The 15,374-nt window shown below is 44.1% G+C and overlaps 1 protein-coding gene and 1 long non-coding RNA gene across 2 annotated transcripts in view; one reads left to right on the forward strand and one right to left on the reverse strand.

The window, feature by feature from the left end:
- Nucleotides 1-8,730, forward strand: part of Dsg2 (desmoglein 2) — a 46,453-nt gene extending 37,723 nt beyond the window's left edge. Inside the window, exons 13-15 of the mRNA NM_007883.3 lie at nt 164-285; nt 2,543-2,872; nt 5,517-8,730. Of these exons, the coding sequence (NP_031909.2) occupies nt 164-285; nt 2,543-2,872; nt 5,517-6,539 (1,475 nt within the window). The 3' untranslated portion in view covers nt 6,540-8,730. The remainder of the gene's footprint in view (nt 1-163; nt 286-2,542; nt 2,873-5,516) is intronic.
- Gm16090 (predicted gene 16090) overlaps nt 2,168-15,374 on the reverse strand; it is a 67,297-nt gene continuing 54,090 nt past the window's right edge. Inside the window, exons 2-3 of the long non-coding RNA NR_155534.1 lie at nt 3,115-3,281; nt 2,168-2,886 (exon numbers count right to left, since the gene is read on the reverse strand). This is a non-coding gene — a long non-coding RNA (predicted gene 16090). The remainder of the gene's footprint in view (nt 2,887-3,114; nt 3,282-15,374) is intronic.

A 15,374-nucleotide genomic window follows, 5' to 3' on the forward strand; every position in this document is an offset into this window, starting at 1 on the left:
GGAAAGATTGAATCAAGGTGTTGAATCAAAGTGAAAAGGACAGAAAACAAAAAAATGAAGCTTCAAATATGTAAAGAGGGGGGCTCGAGAAATCAAATGTGAATTCTAAATGACATGGGTTTAGCTGGTGAATGGACCTCTGACTCCTCTTTGCTGTGTACAGTGGTGCCGCTCTTGCTGTTGATATGCCACTGTGGAGGGGGCGCCAAAGGCTTCACCCCCATTCCTGGGACAATAGAGATGCTGCACCCTTGGAATAATGAAGGGGCACCTCCTGAGGACAAGGTCAGTACATCAGACAGTGATGCGATCCGCTACTGGTCTGGTTTTATTGGGGGACATGGGGAGTTTGTACAGTCTCATTTTGTAACTCAGACTAGCCTTGAACTCAAAACAATCCTCCTGCCTTGGACTCCCAAGTGTGGGGATTACAGCTATGAACCACCAGCTTCTTTTATGAGTTTAACGGTGTCGTACTTAGAGTATTTTGGCAACAGTTTTCAGCATGAAAGATTAACACAGCTATTAAGTCATGAAATATATTCATTAAGAGCTGGCACTCAACTCTTAAACTCCTTGCCATCTAGGAAGTAACAATGTCTGTAAAACTGAGCCCTACATCTGTAGGATCTAACAGTGTCACATTGAAATTGAAGGACTCAAGTGCTGTCCACTGCAAAACTGACCACTTGCTTGCTGATAAAGAAAAAAAACCCTATACCTTTCAAGGTCACAGGCACCTGTGTTGATGTTGTAGTGTGGCAGTGAAGACACAGCACTAGTCATCAGATCTCAAGCATATACCTTTGTTAAACAACAGGTTCAAACAATAGCATATTCTCCCGTATGCCAGGCCAGAGTGGAAAGAAAGGCTTTGAGTGTACTGTGGTATGTCCTGTGCTAATGAGAATGCAGACCAAAAACACCCGGTGATCCATAGATACATAGTACATAGAGCAAAGGACAGGGAATGCACCCCCCACTATTAAATGATCCCTTTTTTTTTTTTTTTTTTTTTTTTTTGGTTTGGTTTTTCGAGACAGGGTTTCTCTGTATAACCTTGGCTGTCCTGGAACTCACTTTGTAGACCAGGCTGGCCTTGAACTCAGAAGTCCGCCTGCCTCTGCCTCCCGAGTGCTGGGTTTAAAGGCGTGCACCACCACACCTGGCTAAATGATCCTTTTTTTTTTTTTATTACTTATTTTCCTCAATTACATTTCCAATGCTATCCCAAAAGTCCCCTTAATGCCAGGATTGGCTCCACTTCCATTCTCAGTATATTCAGCTGACAGAGGTAAACTCCAACTTCCAAGGCTCTTATGAAGTGTGCCGAAATTCCTTTTTCTATTGTGTAATAGTTAGTTCCCCCATCTCTCCATGACTCTAGGTCTTTCCTCTCCATCTACAAGTTCCACTTCCTGTAGGATATATATCAACATCAAGTGTCAGAAAGCCTAAGTGTAGCCAATGTAGAACATGGTGATTCTACATGTCCATCACTTTCCTTGTTACTAAGGCCAAAATAGCCTGACAAAGCCAATCAAGGAAGGACCAGCTTATTGCTTGAGAGAGCCAATCCATCACGGCAAGGAAGGCTTGGTAGAAAAAGTGTGAAGAAGTTGGTCACATTGCATCTGCAGTTGGGAAGCAGAGAGCAGACAGAGTGATGTCAGGCTATAAAACCCCAAGGTCTACCTACAGTGATCCACTTCTTTCAGTGAAGCTCCGCCTCCTAATGGTGCCACAATCTTTCAAAGCACCCCACCAACTGAGGACCAAGTAGTCAAACACATGAGCCTATGGGGGCATTTCATATTCAAACTGCAACACTACCCTATAGCCCAAGTAGTTGGGAGACTAATGGAAAACAGTCACAAATTCAAGACCAGTCTAGACTACACCGTGAGATTTACTCTCAAACAACTAAACAAAAAGATAAAATAACTGGATCGATCAACATGGAGATCCATCAGCCCATGCCCCCACTCTACCCTCTTCCTGCTCTTTCACAGATGGGTTTCCTCCCAGACATTAGCTCCTGTCCTCATACTAGAGCAAGCAGCTGAGACACCATGAACTGCTCTGTAGGCACATTTTCTGCAAGGTGTATATAGCATTTCTTGATCCTCTTTAGTCAGAAGGCAAGAGACTATCTTGTAGCAATGGAAGGTTGGAAGTAGACTCTTTATTTTGAATGGCCATATGTCCAGCTGAAATTTCAGAGTTTTGTAACTGTCACACAAGACCCTAAAGGGAAGGCAGGTGCCATTGGTTCTGGTTAAGAGGATAAACCAAGACCACATAAAGAAATCTGGGCTTTGTGTCCTCCTCTGGTTGTAGTCAACTCTAAAGCAGGAAGAAGAAATCCTTTACAAGACTCCAGTGGATGTGCCCCCCCCCCCCCACAGCCCCCAGCTGTTTTCCTAATTTGCTTAGGAGGAGTAGCTCATCTCTCATACCCTTCACATAGCTCACATCTTCCTGCCAAGTACACACTAACCCTTTGTCCTCGGATTCATTTGTGAGCTGTGTTCACCCCTAGGTGGTGCCATCGCTTCTGGTGGCCGATCATGCAGAGAGCTCGGCAGTGAGAGGCGGCGTAGGAGGTGCGATGCTCAAGGAAGGCATGATGAAAGGCAGCAGCTCAGCTTCCGTTACCAAAGGGCAGCATGAGCTGTCTGAGGTTGACGGAAGATGGGAAGAACACAGAAGCCTCCTCACCGCTGGGGCCACTCACCATGTAAGGACAGCAGGAACCATCGCTGCCAACGAAGCCGTAAGGACAAGAGCCACGGGGTCTTCCAGAGACATGAGTGGGGCTCGAGGAGCCGTTGCCGTGAATGAGGAATTCTTAAGAAGTTACTTCACAGAGGTAAGCACCAGTTCCTATGGATGGTGATGAGGGAGACGTTTATATTAAAATATGAGATTCTAGATTACTAAGTGGGCTTTTGTGAGGGACAGTTAGTGGGGAAGTTTTGTGGGGTTTTGTGAGTTGTGTTTGCAGACGATGAGAAAGAGAGTTGGGACCCACTGAAATAGCCAGTGGCTGAGTTAATTGGTGGTAACAAGTGGCCCCACAATCTGCTTAGTTCTTTTTCTTCGTGTTTTTACCTGTCAGTTTGTTCCTGCTCTGCTCCATGTCATCTTCGTCGTAAGATGCACACACACGAAGAAAGCAGATTGAGCCAGGGAAGCTGTCACCTTGTGGCACAGGAAAAATGATAGTGGCCCGGGCATTGGCTCTGGCGGCTACGTGTCTCCTTGCTGGGATAAAACACCTGACAAACACATTATTTTTCCTTTTTTTAAAGATTTATTTATTTTATATATGTGCGTACACTGTTGTTCTCTTCAAACACACCAGAAAAGGGCATCAGATCCCATTACAGATGGTTGTGAGCCACCATGTGGTTGCTGGGAATTGAACTCAGGACCCCTAGAAGGGCAGCCAGTGCTCTTAACCACTGAGCCATCTCTCCAGCCCCTGACAAACACATCCTAAGGAGGGAAGATGTGTTTATTTGGACTCATGGTTTGAACCATTAATGACAGACCATCATGGTGCAGAAGGCATGGTAATGGACTCATGAGACAAGTCGAATTTGTCCTCATGCAGGAAGCAGAGAGAGATGAACGCTGGTTCTCAGCTCATTCTCTTCTGCTTTCCTTTTTATTTGCTTTGGCACCCCAGCCCTTGGAATGGTGCCACCCACATTTATGATGGTGACTCTGCCCCCCTCCCCCCGTTCAACCTCTGTGAAAACTGCCTCATAGACACACCTAAAGGTGTGCTGCCAAGGTGATTCTAAATCCAGTCAAGTCAGTAGTGAAGATTAATCATCATAGGCTCTTTCAGACTCTGCCCCCTTCGCAATTGCATTTCTTTGGTCAAAGAAAGTCATGTGACTATGATAAGTGACCATGGGTTAGAAAATACAACCCCTCTGCAAAAGCAGGTTTCACAGGAAGGAAGACAGCGATCATAGTCTAAAACACTCAGGCTAATAAATCCACTTACATTTTTGTTTGTGGTGGGGAGGTGTTTGCTTGTTTTAATTGTATTGATTTTATGTGTAGGGGTGTTTTGACTACATGTATGTCTGAGTGCTGTGTGTGTGTGCAGTTCCAGTAGTGACCCAAAGAGGGGGCTAGAGCCCTGAAACTGGAGGTACATGTGGTTATGTGCTGCCATGTGAGTGCTGGGAATCAAACCTAGGCCTTCTGGAAGAGCAGCAAGTGCTCCGCACTAAGCCGTATTTCTAGCTCCACATTTTTGTAATTTATATGATAATTTTTTTTACTCTGAAGGGAATGCACACACACACACATACACACTCACACACATGAATCCTGAAAAAGTTACACAAAAGATTATCATATGTCATTGCTTGAGATTAGCAATTGAAAATAGGACTAGAGATAAGTGTTTCACTTAGACAAAATTTATCCCAGAATACATTTCATTACTAGGCAGAACCAAAAGGATTTATTTTATTTCAGAATGGGAACTAGTCAATTCATGCAGAAACATAACACTCCTACGTATGTCAGTGATTTATGACAGAAATCCAAAGCCTTAACGCAAAAACTGCTGGAGACATTGACAAATCCACAATTATAGTCAGACATTGAAAGGAGGCGTAGACAGGAAGTCAGTAAGGCTGTAAAGGAAATAGAAGCATTGTCAGCTGGCTGGATCTAGTTGACCTGGTACACAACAATTTAAATAGGTCTGGTAGCATTGCAGGGATAAGAACTTTACGCAGTAAAGGAGCTTAAAGCTCTATGTTCAATCTCCACCCACCCCCACACACACACCAAATAAAGAGAGCTAGAATTTCAAAGCTATCATAAGACTGTCCTAAGAATCAATGGCTGGAAGTAGAGACACATAGCTGTAATCACAGCACATGAGAGGCTAAGACAAGAGGATCCAGGAGTTCAAGGTCCTGCATACAGAGTTTGAGGCCAGCCTGGGATACATAAAATCATGTCTCAAAGAGAGTAGAAGTTTTCCAGCAGACCCATTGTGTACACAGACTTTACCAATTAGCATGTGGCGTTACTTCCCATTCTGCTCATGACCCTCATAAACATACCTGTGTGCCTGCAAATATAGTGTATGTATTCTCTATTACACACAGTACAGCTAACAAGATAAGAAACTTAAAATTGACACAATGTACATTTCAGTTTAGACAGTGATCAGTTCCATGATAATGGCAGTCTTGTCAGGCAATTACATTTTCTATTCAGTGTCTAACTGGGTTACTAAAACACTATTCACTTTTAATCTGAAGTTGTACACCACCTTTTTTCATCTTTCATATTAGTATTTTGTAAGATGGCACACCAACCATGATGTAGGATGGCTTGATTGTGTTTCTCTTAAGTTTTCTTGGAATTAGACTCAATTTTTATTTTCAGTTTTTGTATTATATCAATAAATAGCAAGCCTGTTTTTAAGTGAGTTTGTGCTGGTAATGATCTGTCTCCATTCTTATTTTGTTTAGAAAGCGGCCTCCTACAATGGGGAAGACGACCTTCACATGGCCAAAGACTGCCTTCTCGTTTACTCTCAGGAAGACACGGCCTCCCTCCGAGGCTCGGTCGGGTGCTGCAGTTTCATCGAGGGAGAACTCGATGACCTGTTCCTGGATGATCTTGGCCTTAAATTCAAGACCCTAGCTGAAGTTTGCCTAGGTCGAAAGATCGATCTGGATGTGGACATTGAACAGAGGCAGAAGCCGGTCAGAGAAGCGAGCGTGAGTGCAGCTTCTGGCTCGCACTATGAGCAAGCGGTAACCAGCTCAGAGAGCGCGTACTCCTCTAACACCGGCTTCCCCGCCCCCAAACCTCTGCACGAAGTGCACACAGAGAAAGTCACACAGGAAATCGTCACTGAGAGCTCTGTATCTTCCAGGCAGAGTCAGAAGGTAGTACCGCCACCTGATCCTGTGGCTTCTGGTAATATTATAGTGACGGAAACTTCCTATGCCAAAGGCTCAGCAGTGCCACCCAGCACTGTGCTCCTGGCTCCCAGACAGCCACAGAGCCTGATCGTGACAGAGAGGGTGTATGCTCCAACCTCCACCTTGGTGGATCAGCATTATGCCAATGAAGAAAAAGTCCTTGTTACCGAACGAGTGATCCAGCCTAATGGGGGCATCCCTAAGCCCCTTGAGGTCACCCAGCATCTGAAAGATGCACAGTATGTAATGGTGAGGGAAAGAGAGAGCATCCTTGCTCCCAGCTCAGGCGTGCAGCCCACTCTGGCAATGCCCAGCGTGGCAGCAGGAGGACAGAATGTCACCGTGACAGAAAGAATACTAACTCCTGCTTCCACTCTGCAGTCCAGCTACCAGATTCCCAGTGAAACCTCCATCACGGCTAGGAACACTGTGCTCTCTAGTGTGGGAAGCATAGGTCCTCTGCCCAATTTAGATCTAGAGGAATCTGATCGTCCCAATTCTACTATAACCACATCTTCCACCAGGGTCACCAAGCATAGCACCATGCAACATTCTTACTCCTAAAGAGAAGCCAGCCGCAGTCGGATCTGGACCTTAACTAGCATCCACTGGATGTGTGTGTCCATGCCCCTAATGTTATAACAGCCACACAAGACTTGCACATTGGAAAAACTTATTGACATGCCAAACAAAGACACCATGTCTCAGGTAGGGTTGTATTTCAGCAATGCTCTGTGATTATTGGGGGATGGAGTTAAGATGCTAGTTCCTCAGTGCCTTTTAGAGTACTGTGCAAGCAATACTCGCAAACAGGACATGTAAAATTGAGTTCCAAGAACTTACAAAACTAAAGCAGGGTATCTAATTCATCAGGTCCAGGAGGCTGGGTCTCTGCACAATGCATTGATATTCAGCAGGGACAGTTCCACCCCTTATATTACAGAGCCACACAGGTTATAGGTACCAAATAGCTCATCCACCCAGAGACACATCTCCACTCTTTCATCTCCACTGGAACCCTGAGTACACCAGAGGGAAGAAAGAAAGAAAGAAAGAGAGAGAGAGAGAGAGAGAGAGAGAGAGAGAGAGAGAACACTGGAGCCCTTTTTAACTGTCTAAAGTTGACAGACTTTAGAACACTGTCAGGATAAGAATACATAGTGTGTATTTCTCTGCACATACCATGTCCTGTGAGCTGAAAAAAAAAATGACTTCATATTTTTCCTCACTTACCAAAGGTCCTAAAAATATTGAGCATTTCAAATTAGTTTTATAATCTAACTAATCATGATAGCCAGGTGTGGTGGTGCAGGCCTTTAGTCCAGAACTCAAGAAGCAGGCAAATCTCTCCGGGTTCGAGGCCAATCTGGTGTATATAAAGGGTTCCAGGACACCCAGGGCTACATAGAAAAACCCTGTCTCAAAAAAGCAAGCAAAACAAACAACAACAAATACTAGTAATCCAGGATAAAATTCCTAGTTAACTTTTCTGCAATGTGATGGCAGTCTATGAAGGAAACGTCTTCATAGATCTGTTTCCTATCTACAAGTTCATGCACTTAGGGGCTGCACAAATGACCGAGTGGCTAAGAGCACATTACTGACTGCTCTTGCAGAGAACCCTACTTCAGTTTCTGACAACTACATACTATGGCTCACAACCACCTCTAATTCCAACTCAAGGGATCTGATGCTCTCTAATGGACTCCAAAGACATTGCACTCACAGTTGAGTGGTTAGTGAGCAGCCGAGTTCCACTCTTGCATCCTCAGTGCCTCTCACAGCCGCCATATCCCCCTCTTGCCATTGACCGACTTCCATCCTCAGTGCCTCTCACAGAACCCCAGCCATTATCTATGGCACAAGATAAGTTCCACAAACCACTCTTTTACAATTAGTCAAATATCAAGAAGACTCAGTAGTTCAGTAATTCTGAATTATGAACTTTACCATCTTGATATCTGACATAATTGGCTGGTCATGAGTTGATATGCATGAAGTAAATACTTTATCATAAAAACCCTTGAGTAACTGGCCCAATTTCATTCAACTTCCTTGCCTTGATTCTTTCAAGAAGTTGTTTGGATTCTACAGAACATCAATGGAAAATATTACATAACAAAAATTTGCTTCTAAAAAATAATGTTTCAAAACCTATGTATATATCAGTCATAATTTATATCCATGTATCTCACCCAAAAAATGTTAAGAGCCATCAAATTTCTGGATATTTTGCTAGGAAAATGAAATTCTACACTTATTTTTTGTAGACTTTTTTTAAATGCTGTTTACATGAATTGTATTTTGGAAAAAATATTATACTGTGCACCCTGTGATGCATGAAGTGATTTTATGTATGGTCTGCTATGTGGGCAGAGGTCACCTTATTCCTATGATCTGGAATTGTTTACTTTCTACAAAGTAAGCTTTGTGGGGATTTTGCTTTCATTTTCTTTGTAGCTGATGTTATTTTACCAGGTGTGCAGCAGGAATTACACCACTGTGTGGAATTATAAATACATCCCATGTGCAAAAAAAAACAAAAAAAACAAAAAAAAAAAAACCTACAACTCAGTCTTGCGCGCCCCCTGGGTGGCTTTGAGGCTCCACTGCTCTTTTGTGCAGAGTACCATCTTCCTTGTTTCCCCAAAGGGTGATTTGCATTCGTTTTTACATTTGTTCCTTGGGAGGTTTGCATTTGTGTGTGTATCCATGTAAAATATTTTAATAAAAAGGCCACCTTCTTTCAGAGTAACCTCTCTCCATGTCTTCCTACTGATATTTTACAAGGAATGTTACTGTGTGGTAAAAAAGAGCCTCCTGGAAGCAGACGTTTCTTGGGCTTTGTTATTTAGTATGATCTGCTTTGCTGGCCCAGCCAGCCTCTTTCTTTTTTTTTTTTTTCTTTTTTGAAGTGACTTGAAGGGCAGAGGCGGGGTTTCTCATGCCGGATCCGCTTGCTTCTTTCATTCATTCATGTATTCAATTCAGCAGAACCTTTTTTTTTAAGGATTTATTATTTATTATATGTAAGTACACTGTAGCTGTCTTCAGACACTCCAGAAGAGGGAGTCGGATCTCCTTACGGATGGTTGTGAGCCACCATGTGGTTGCTGGGATTTGAACCCAGAACCTTCAGAAGAGCAGTTTGGTACTCTTACCAGCTGAGCCATCTCACCAGCCCCCAGCCAGCCTCTTTAGAAGAGCATTGCTAACCTTCATAAAAAGGGTAGTTACATTGAATATTAACATTGAATAGTCTTTCACTGTACATCCAGTGGTTTAACCGCTGTGCTCTTGACATGGGATGGAATTCTATCCCAATCAACCCAGGATTACCTGAAAATGTAGTAAACTAGATGTAGTTAATATTCCCGGCCCATTTAATATTGCAATCCAGTTCCGAGCAAATGCATGCCACTTTGGCAGCACCCTACAGTTGGACCATCATAAGTTTGTGACTGGTTTTATTATTATCTAAACTAAACTTTAAGCAAGTACTTCTGTTTGATTAGTCCAAGAGTTTTATTCTTAAGGAACTGAAGGTCCCCCTGACCAGAAAGAAACTACAGAAATCTCTTATAATTTACCAGAGAAGCAGGAAGCTCCCTGATCTGGCCTGAAGAGAGGATGTTTCTCTGCAATGTTTAGAGAGAGTTGTTTTAGTTGCTTGTTACTTTTCACAACAAAGGATATGAGTCACTGCAGCAGCAGAAGAAAGAAACCATTTCCCTATGCTGGGACTCTAGGGAAATACATATTAATGAGAGAAAAAAAACCATTAGCATGTATAAGACACACGGAGAACTTTAAGAATTGAGCAAGTAGAAAAAAAATGTTTAGAATTTGGGTTTGTAGTTTTCAGAGCAAAGCTTTAAATAAATTTAACAAACCATGGGGAGGGGCTAGCCTTGAACCAGACAAAGTTCAGAAAATTCCAGGGAACTTGGGCAAACAGGATTTACAGTCAGTAAAATGGATGCTTTTACTTGCAGATCAGCTTGGAGAGGGGTATCCTGTAATTGGCTGAGGTTACAAACAAAAGAAAGTAAGGCTTCTTTGTTTTTACATAGCAGCCAAATGGCAGTTCAGTATATAAGGACTCAACGTGTATGGGTTTCTTTGGTTTGGTTTGGTTTGGTTTGGTTTGGTTTGGTTTGGTTTGGTTTGGTTTGGTTTTGGGGTGTTTTTTTGTTTTGTTTTGTTTTAGTTTGTTTTTTTGTTGTTGTTTTTTTTGTTTGTTTGTTTTGTTTTGTTTTGTTGGTTTTTTAAGACAGGGTTTCTCTGTATAGCCCTGGCTGTCCTGGAATTCACTTTGTAGACCAGGCTGGCCTTGAACTCAGAAATCTGCCTGCGTCTGCCGAGTGCTGGGATTAAAAGCTGCTGGGATTAAAAGCGTGTGCCACCACGCCCGGCAATGGATGCTCCTTAGGCCAAAGTTAGTTCAACTCCATAAGTACTTGGGCTGGCACAAAAGAAGAGTCATGTGGATTTCTGGCAGGGAAGATAAATCAGGAGAAGGCCACTGCGACAGATGTGGTAAAGAAGGAAGGTCTGTCCAAAGGTTGGTGGCATCAGTTCCTCCTCCACCAACATGAGAGATGGGCCTTATCCTGCTCTTCCTGGTAGGGGGCAAATACCCTTACAAACATAATCCACCATTTCCTACAGTGTGTAAGGACAGCCAGGTCTATACAGAGAAACCCTGTCTCAAAAAATAAACAAACAAAAAAAATTAAGAAAAGATTGTATGGGGTGGGGGGTAAGATACCCCTTCTGTTCTAGGCCTGGTAGTGTTCTCTGTCCCTGGGTCCATCTGACAAGTGTATAACAGGTTTTCTTCTGCTGTTTCTTTGGAAGTCTGCTACATCCACTCCAGTAGTGGCTTGCATGACAGGCCCAGAAACCTGGACGCAGTCCCGAGGCAAAAAGTTCATGGCAACTTAGTCTCCTGGAACCGTGGCATCCTGTATAACGAATCCTCCAAACTTGTCCTTGTTGGTGAATGGATCTGTGTGCTTTCCCTCAGTATTGTTTTATTATAGGTGTCTCCAAGCAATGACTTGCCAAATACCTAAGCAAAATTGAACTTTGCTTCCTGGCCTTCACCAATGCCCTTGAGCCGACCCTGGGCTTGGAATTCAGTAAGAATGTTGCCTATTCGGTGACATTCAGAATTGCCTCTAGTATTGTAAGAGAGTTAGTGAGAGAAATCAGGCATTCCTATCTACTACATAGAGTTAGAAATCTCATGGCAAGCTTAGCAAAGTATACTTAGAATCTTCATTACAGTCAGGTATGGCAGACTGCATTGCATATTAGAAGAAAGTTGGTGAGTTCTTCTGACAAATGGAGATTCCCTACAGACACTTAAAAGAGCAGCCAAGTTACTCCCATATGCAGGAATTTACAAAGGCCTAGGAAGAAGGAAGGTTGCAGTCTAAGATGGAACTAGAGTGCATACTTAGAACTATAGATAGCTGGGTCATGCACATACACAGGAATTTACAGTGACCTAGGGGGAAGGTGGACTATACAATAGACTAGAATTGGAACTACGGCAAGGGTATGAAGCCCTTGCCCCTGGCTTCTAAGATTAAGCTGACCTTACGTGGGGCTCCTCTGATTCCAGTTGTTAACATTGATTTTTATCCCAGTTGGTTCCTGTTAGCTTTTTGTATGCATTCCTCTGTTTTGTGTAAAAGTCACTTATAAGACTGGTGCTCACTTTGAGACAAATTACATCCAGATACAGCACTCCCTTGTGTCCATGTCTGTTTGTCACGCTTTTCGTCGCCAACTCCTTTGCCCACCTGTCCAGAACCCTAATTTCCTGAGGATTGGGGGCGGGGGGGGGGGGCAACTGAGGCTGATCCGAGGCAGAAGTCAGATTCATCTGAGACTCCTTCACTGATTCTGCCAGTGACAGGGGTGGTAACATGAGTGCCGAAGGGGGGCTCTGAGATTTTTTTGAGAACACCTGACTCTTCCACCAGGTCTTCAACACAGGGCCATGGTTATCTTTCTTTATGCCTGCACATTGCTAATCAAATGTTGCCTCCTGTGCCTCACAACCCTTAACATCTCCTATCATGCAGCCTACTTGCTAAAGTAAATTATCATCGTAGACATTCAGAAACAAACCCATAAGAGGGTGAGAATGAACTGGCATTGTTCCCCAGATCACAAAACACACCAACCCTTGAGCAAAGTCAAAGAAATGAGATGCGCTCCTCTTCAAACTCCAGGCACGCCAGACAGACTGGATGGCATGCACACACCACTGTGTCAGCCTTGGGTCATCTTCAAAACGAGCAGAGAAAAATAGCGGTAGAGAGGAAGACTGAAAAACCCTTATTCCCTCACTAAAGATGTTCATGACTGTTGTGTTTATAAAAAGATAAAGGAGAGAGGAGATATGTTTTGGTGGATGTGTAGTCAGGTATGGGGGAAAGTGATGCCTCCATGGGCCCATGCTGAGGCATTCCTTCCCCCTAAGGGACCAGCCACACGATGATATAGTACATTATAGAGTTTATTCGGGGCATGGGGAGGGGAGTTAAGAGGGTAGTAGGAACAGAGAAAGGTGGAGAGTAGAGGAATAGAGTAGAGGCCAGCCATGAGCATGCAGAGAGAGGGGGAAAGGGAATGGGCAGAGAGAGGGGAAGGGGTGAGAGAACAGAGTGGGAATAAGAAGGCAAGAGCAAGAGAGAGCAGAGGGGGCAAGCAGCCCCTTTTATAGTGAGTCAGGCATACCTAGCTGTTGTCAGGTAACTGTAGGGCAGAGCTTAGACAAAATGCTAGCAACATCTTGACCTGATGCAAGGATAATCCAGTGTCAAGTGATGTGTGCTTCATTATACTATCAGGACACACACTCCTGGACAGAGACTTAAGACACTATTCACACATGTGAGGCATGAAGCTCTATGTACAGCTACATGTAACAGAACTCACATGAGAAAGCCATTGCTATTGAAATGAACCAAAAAAGTCACTTTCTGTGGCATAAAACCCCAATTCTTTGGTGGCATAATGTTTTCATACCCTGTGTAAAGGTTATTCTTATGTTATCCAAATGCTGATTTCTTCTCCCTCACAGCTTGTTTCAATCCAGGCATGGCTTTGCTACATTTATTCTTTTTCATTCTGTCTTGTTAATAAAAGCCAATGAGCCAATGCAGGGCTTTAGAGAGAGAATAGGTGGGACTTACAGTTCTAGGAGGGGTGGAGAAAGAGAGAGGAAGAGAGGAAGGAGACACGAAGGAAGTGAAGAAAAACAGAGAGCAGAACCAAGAAAGGATGAAAATTTTTAAGTAAGATGGGAACGTGGTCTGGAGGAAGCCTGACTCTCCTGGAGGTTTAGAATGGATAATGATTGCTCAGTGCTTAGCTTGAGGCAATTTTAATAAATCTGAGTCTCTCTGTGTGGTTATTGGGGAAATAGTTGGTAAGAAATATAGCAGCCAGATTAATTCACTGTTTCTATTTATATTAAAAATAATTCCTCCAGGCGTGGTGGTGCACACCTTTAATCCCAGCACTTGGGAGGCAGAGGCAGGTGAATCTCTGAGTTCGAGGCCAGCCTGGTCTACAAAGTGAGTTCCAGGACAGCCAGGGCTATACAGGGAAACCCTGTCTCGAAAAAACAAACAATAATAATAATAATAATAATAATAATAATAATAATAATTCCTTCTACAAATGGTGCGCAACATGCGGCATGTTATCCAGATCCTTAAAAGATTCAGGCCTTAAAATAAACGTTCCGGAGGGAAAGTGCAAACTAGAACTCCCCGGGACCAAAGACAGTTTAGTGAGGAGAATAGAAAAAAGGTGCTGCTGCTACAGCTTTGATCCAACCCGGTTCTCAGGGGCCGGGGCTGGTAGCAGCCTGCTTTGGCCTGGAGCCCAGACAAACACAGCAGACTGAGCAGAGCCAGGCAAGACCGTGAGCCCTTGACTCCACTGCCCCTTGCTAATACTGCCGGGCACCCACGCAGGAGACACAGGGCAAAATGGCTTGCACGCATGTTTATCAAAGGCAGTTTCTCTGAGGTTTTCCCCACAGGCCCAGCTATGCAAGCCACTTGGCAAAGGTGGCGATCCGGCAAGGCACCTGAGCCTAGGAAAACTGCAGGAACGCCATTAGATCTTAGGCCAGAGCCAGGCTGAATGCAGGCCTGGAAGACAAAAGCCAACAGATAACAGGAAACCAGCCAATTCCCTCCTGCCCCTGGAAATTTCAAAGCACCAGCCTCTGTCCCCAGAGGGAGGAGTCCACCACAGATCAACAGAGGAAACCCCTGCAACGTACCTAGCAATGGTTACTTAGCAACTGTTGTGCCCTGAGTCCAAGGGAAACTCAGACAAGCCCAAGAATTGCGAAGTCCGCTGCAACTCGCAAAAGAGTCTTTTACTGTTTCACGTTCGAACTCCGGTCGCTTGCCAGCATTCACGCATGAGTGGGTCAAGTGTCAGCCCATGAGCCGGTGTTCAGAGGGCTGGTGGCAGACGGCTGAAAGTAAGCTAATATTACCTTCCTCCCTAGCAAGATCTATCCTCAGGAAAATCAATAGAGTCACCCACATGGGAGTGAAAAGTATGGCAGATGCAGAGAGACAATCTAAAGTGACTTCCAGAAACATGCAGCCTACTATCGAAAATGTAGAATCAAGCTGCAAAGTTGCCAATTGACCAACACCCACAACACTGCCAAATATCCTAGTTCACGTCTGCAAGGTAAGAAACCTGGGGCCTACTGGGAAGTTGATTTTACAGAACTCAAACCAGGAAAGTACGGCTACAGGGACTTAATAGTGTTCGTGGATACCTTCTCCGGGTGGACAGAAGCCTTTCCAACGAAGACTGGAACTGCAAAGGTAGTAACTAAGAAGTTGCTAACAGATATCCTACCCAGGTATGAATTCCCACATATGACAGGGTCAGACAATGGACCGGCATTCGTGTCCAAAGTAAGCCAGGATGTAGCAAGATATGTTGGGGCAGATTGGAAATTACATTGTGCGTACAGGTCTGTAAGTTCAGGACAGGTAGAAAGAATGAATCGGATACTTCAGGAGACCTTGACTAAATTAGCCCTAGAGACTGCCATAGACTGCCATAGACTGCCATGCTCCTTCCCCTTGCGCTATGTCCGGTAAGGAACTCTCCTTACTGGTTAGAATTAACTCCTTTTAAAATCATGGCGTCCCAGCCCCTATTGTCCCTAACCTTCAGTCAGCAGCCATTGCAGAATTAGAAGGTGATGCGTTAATAACTAAGGTCAGAGCAATTCAGTGGGTACACAAGCAGGTTTGGCCTAAACTGTGTGCCCACTATGAAGTAGGCCCGGTTCCAGAGCCCCACAAGTTTCAACCTGGAGACTGGGTCTACGTG

This window comes from Mus musculus, chromosome 18, assembly GCF_000001635.26.
Source record: "Mus musculus strain C57BL/6J chromosome 18, GRCm38.p6 C57BL/6J".
In the NCBI taxonomy this organism is placed as follows: Eukaryota; Metazoa; Chordata; class Mammalia; order Rodentia; family Muridae; genus Mus; species Mus musculus.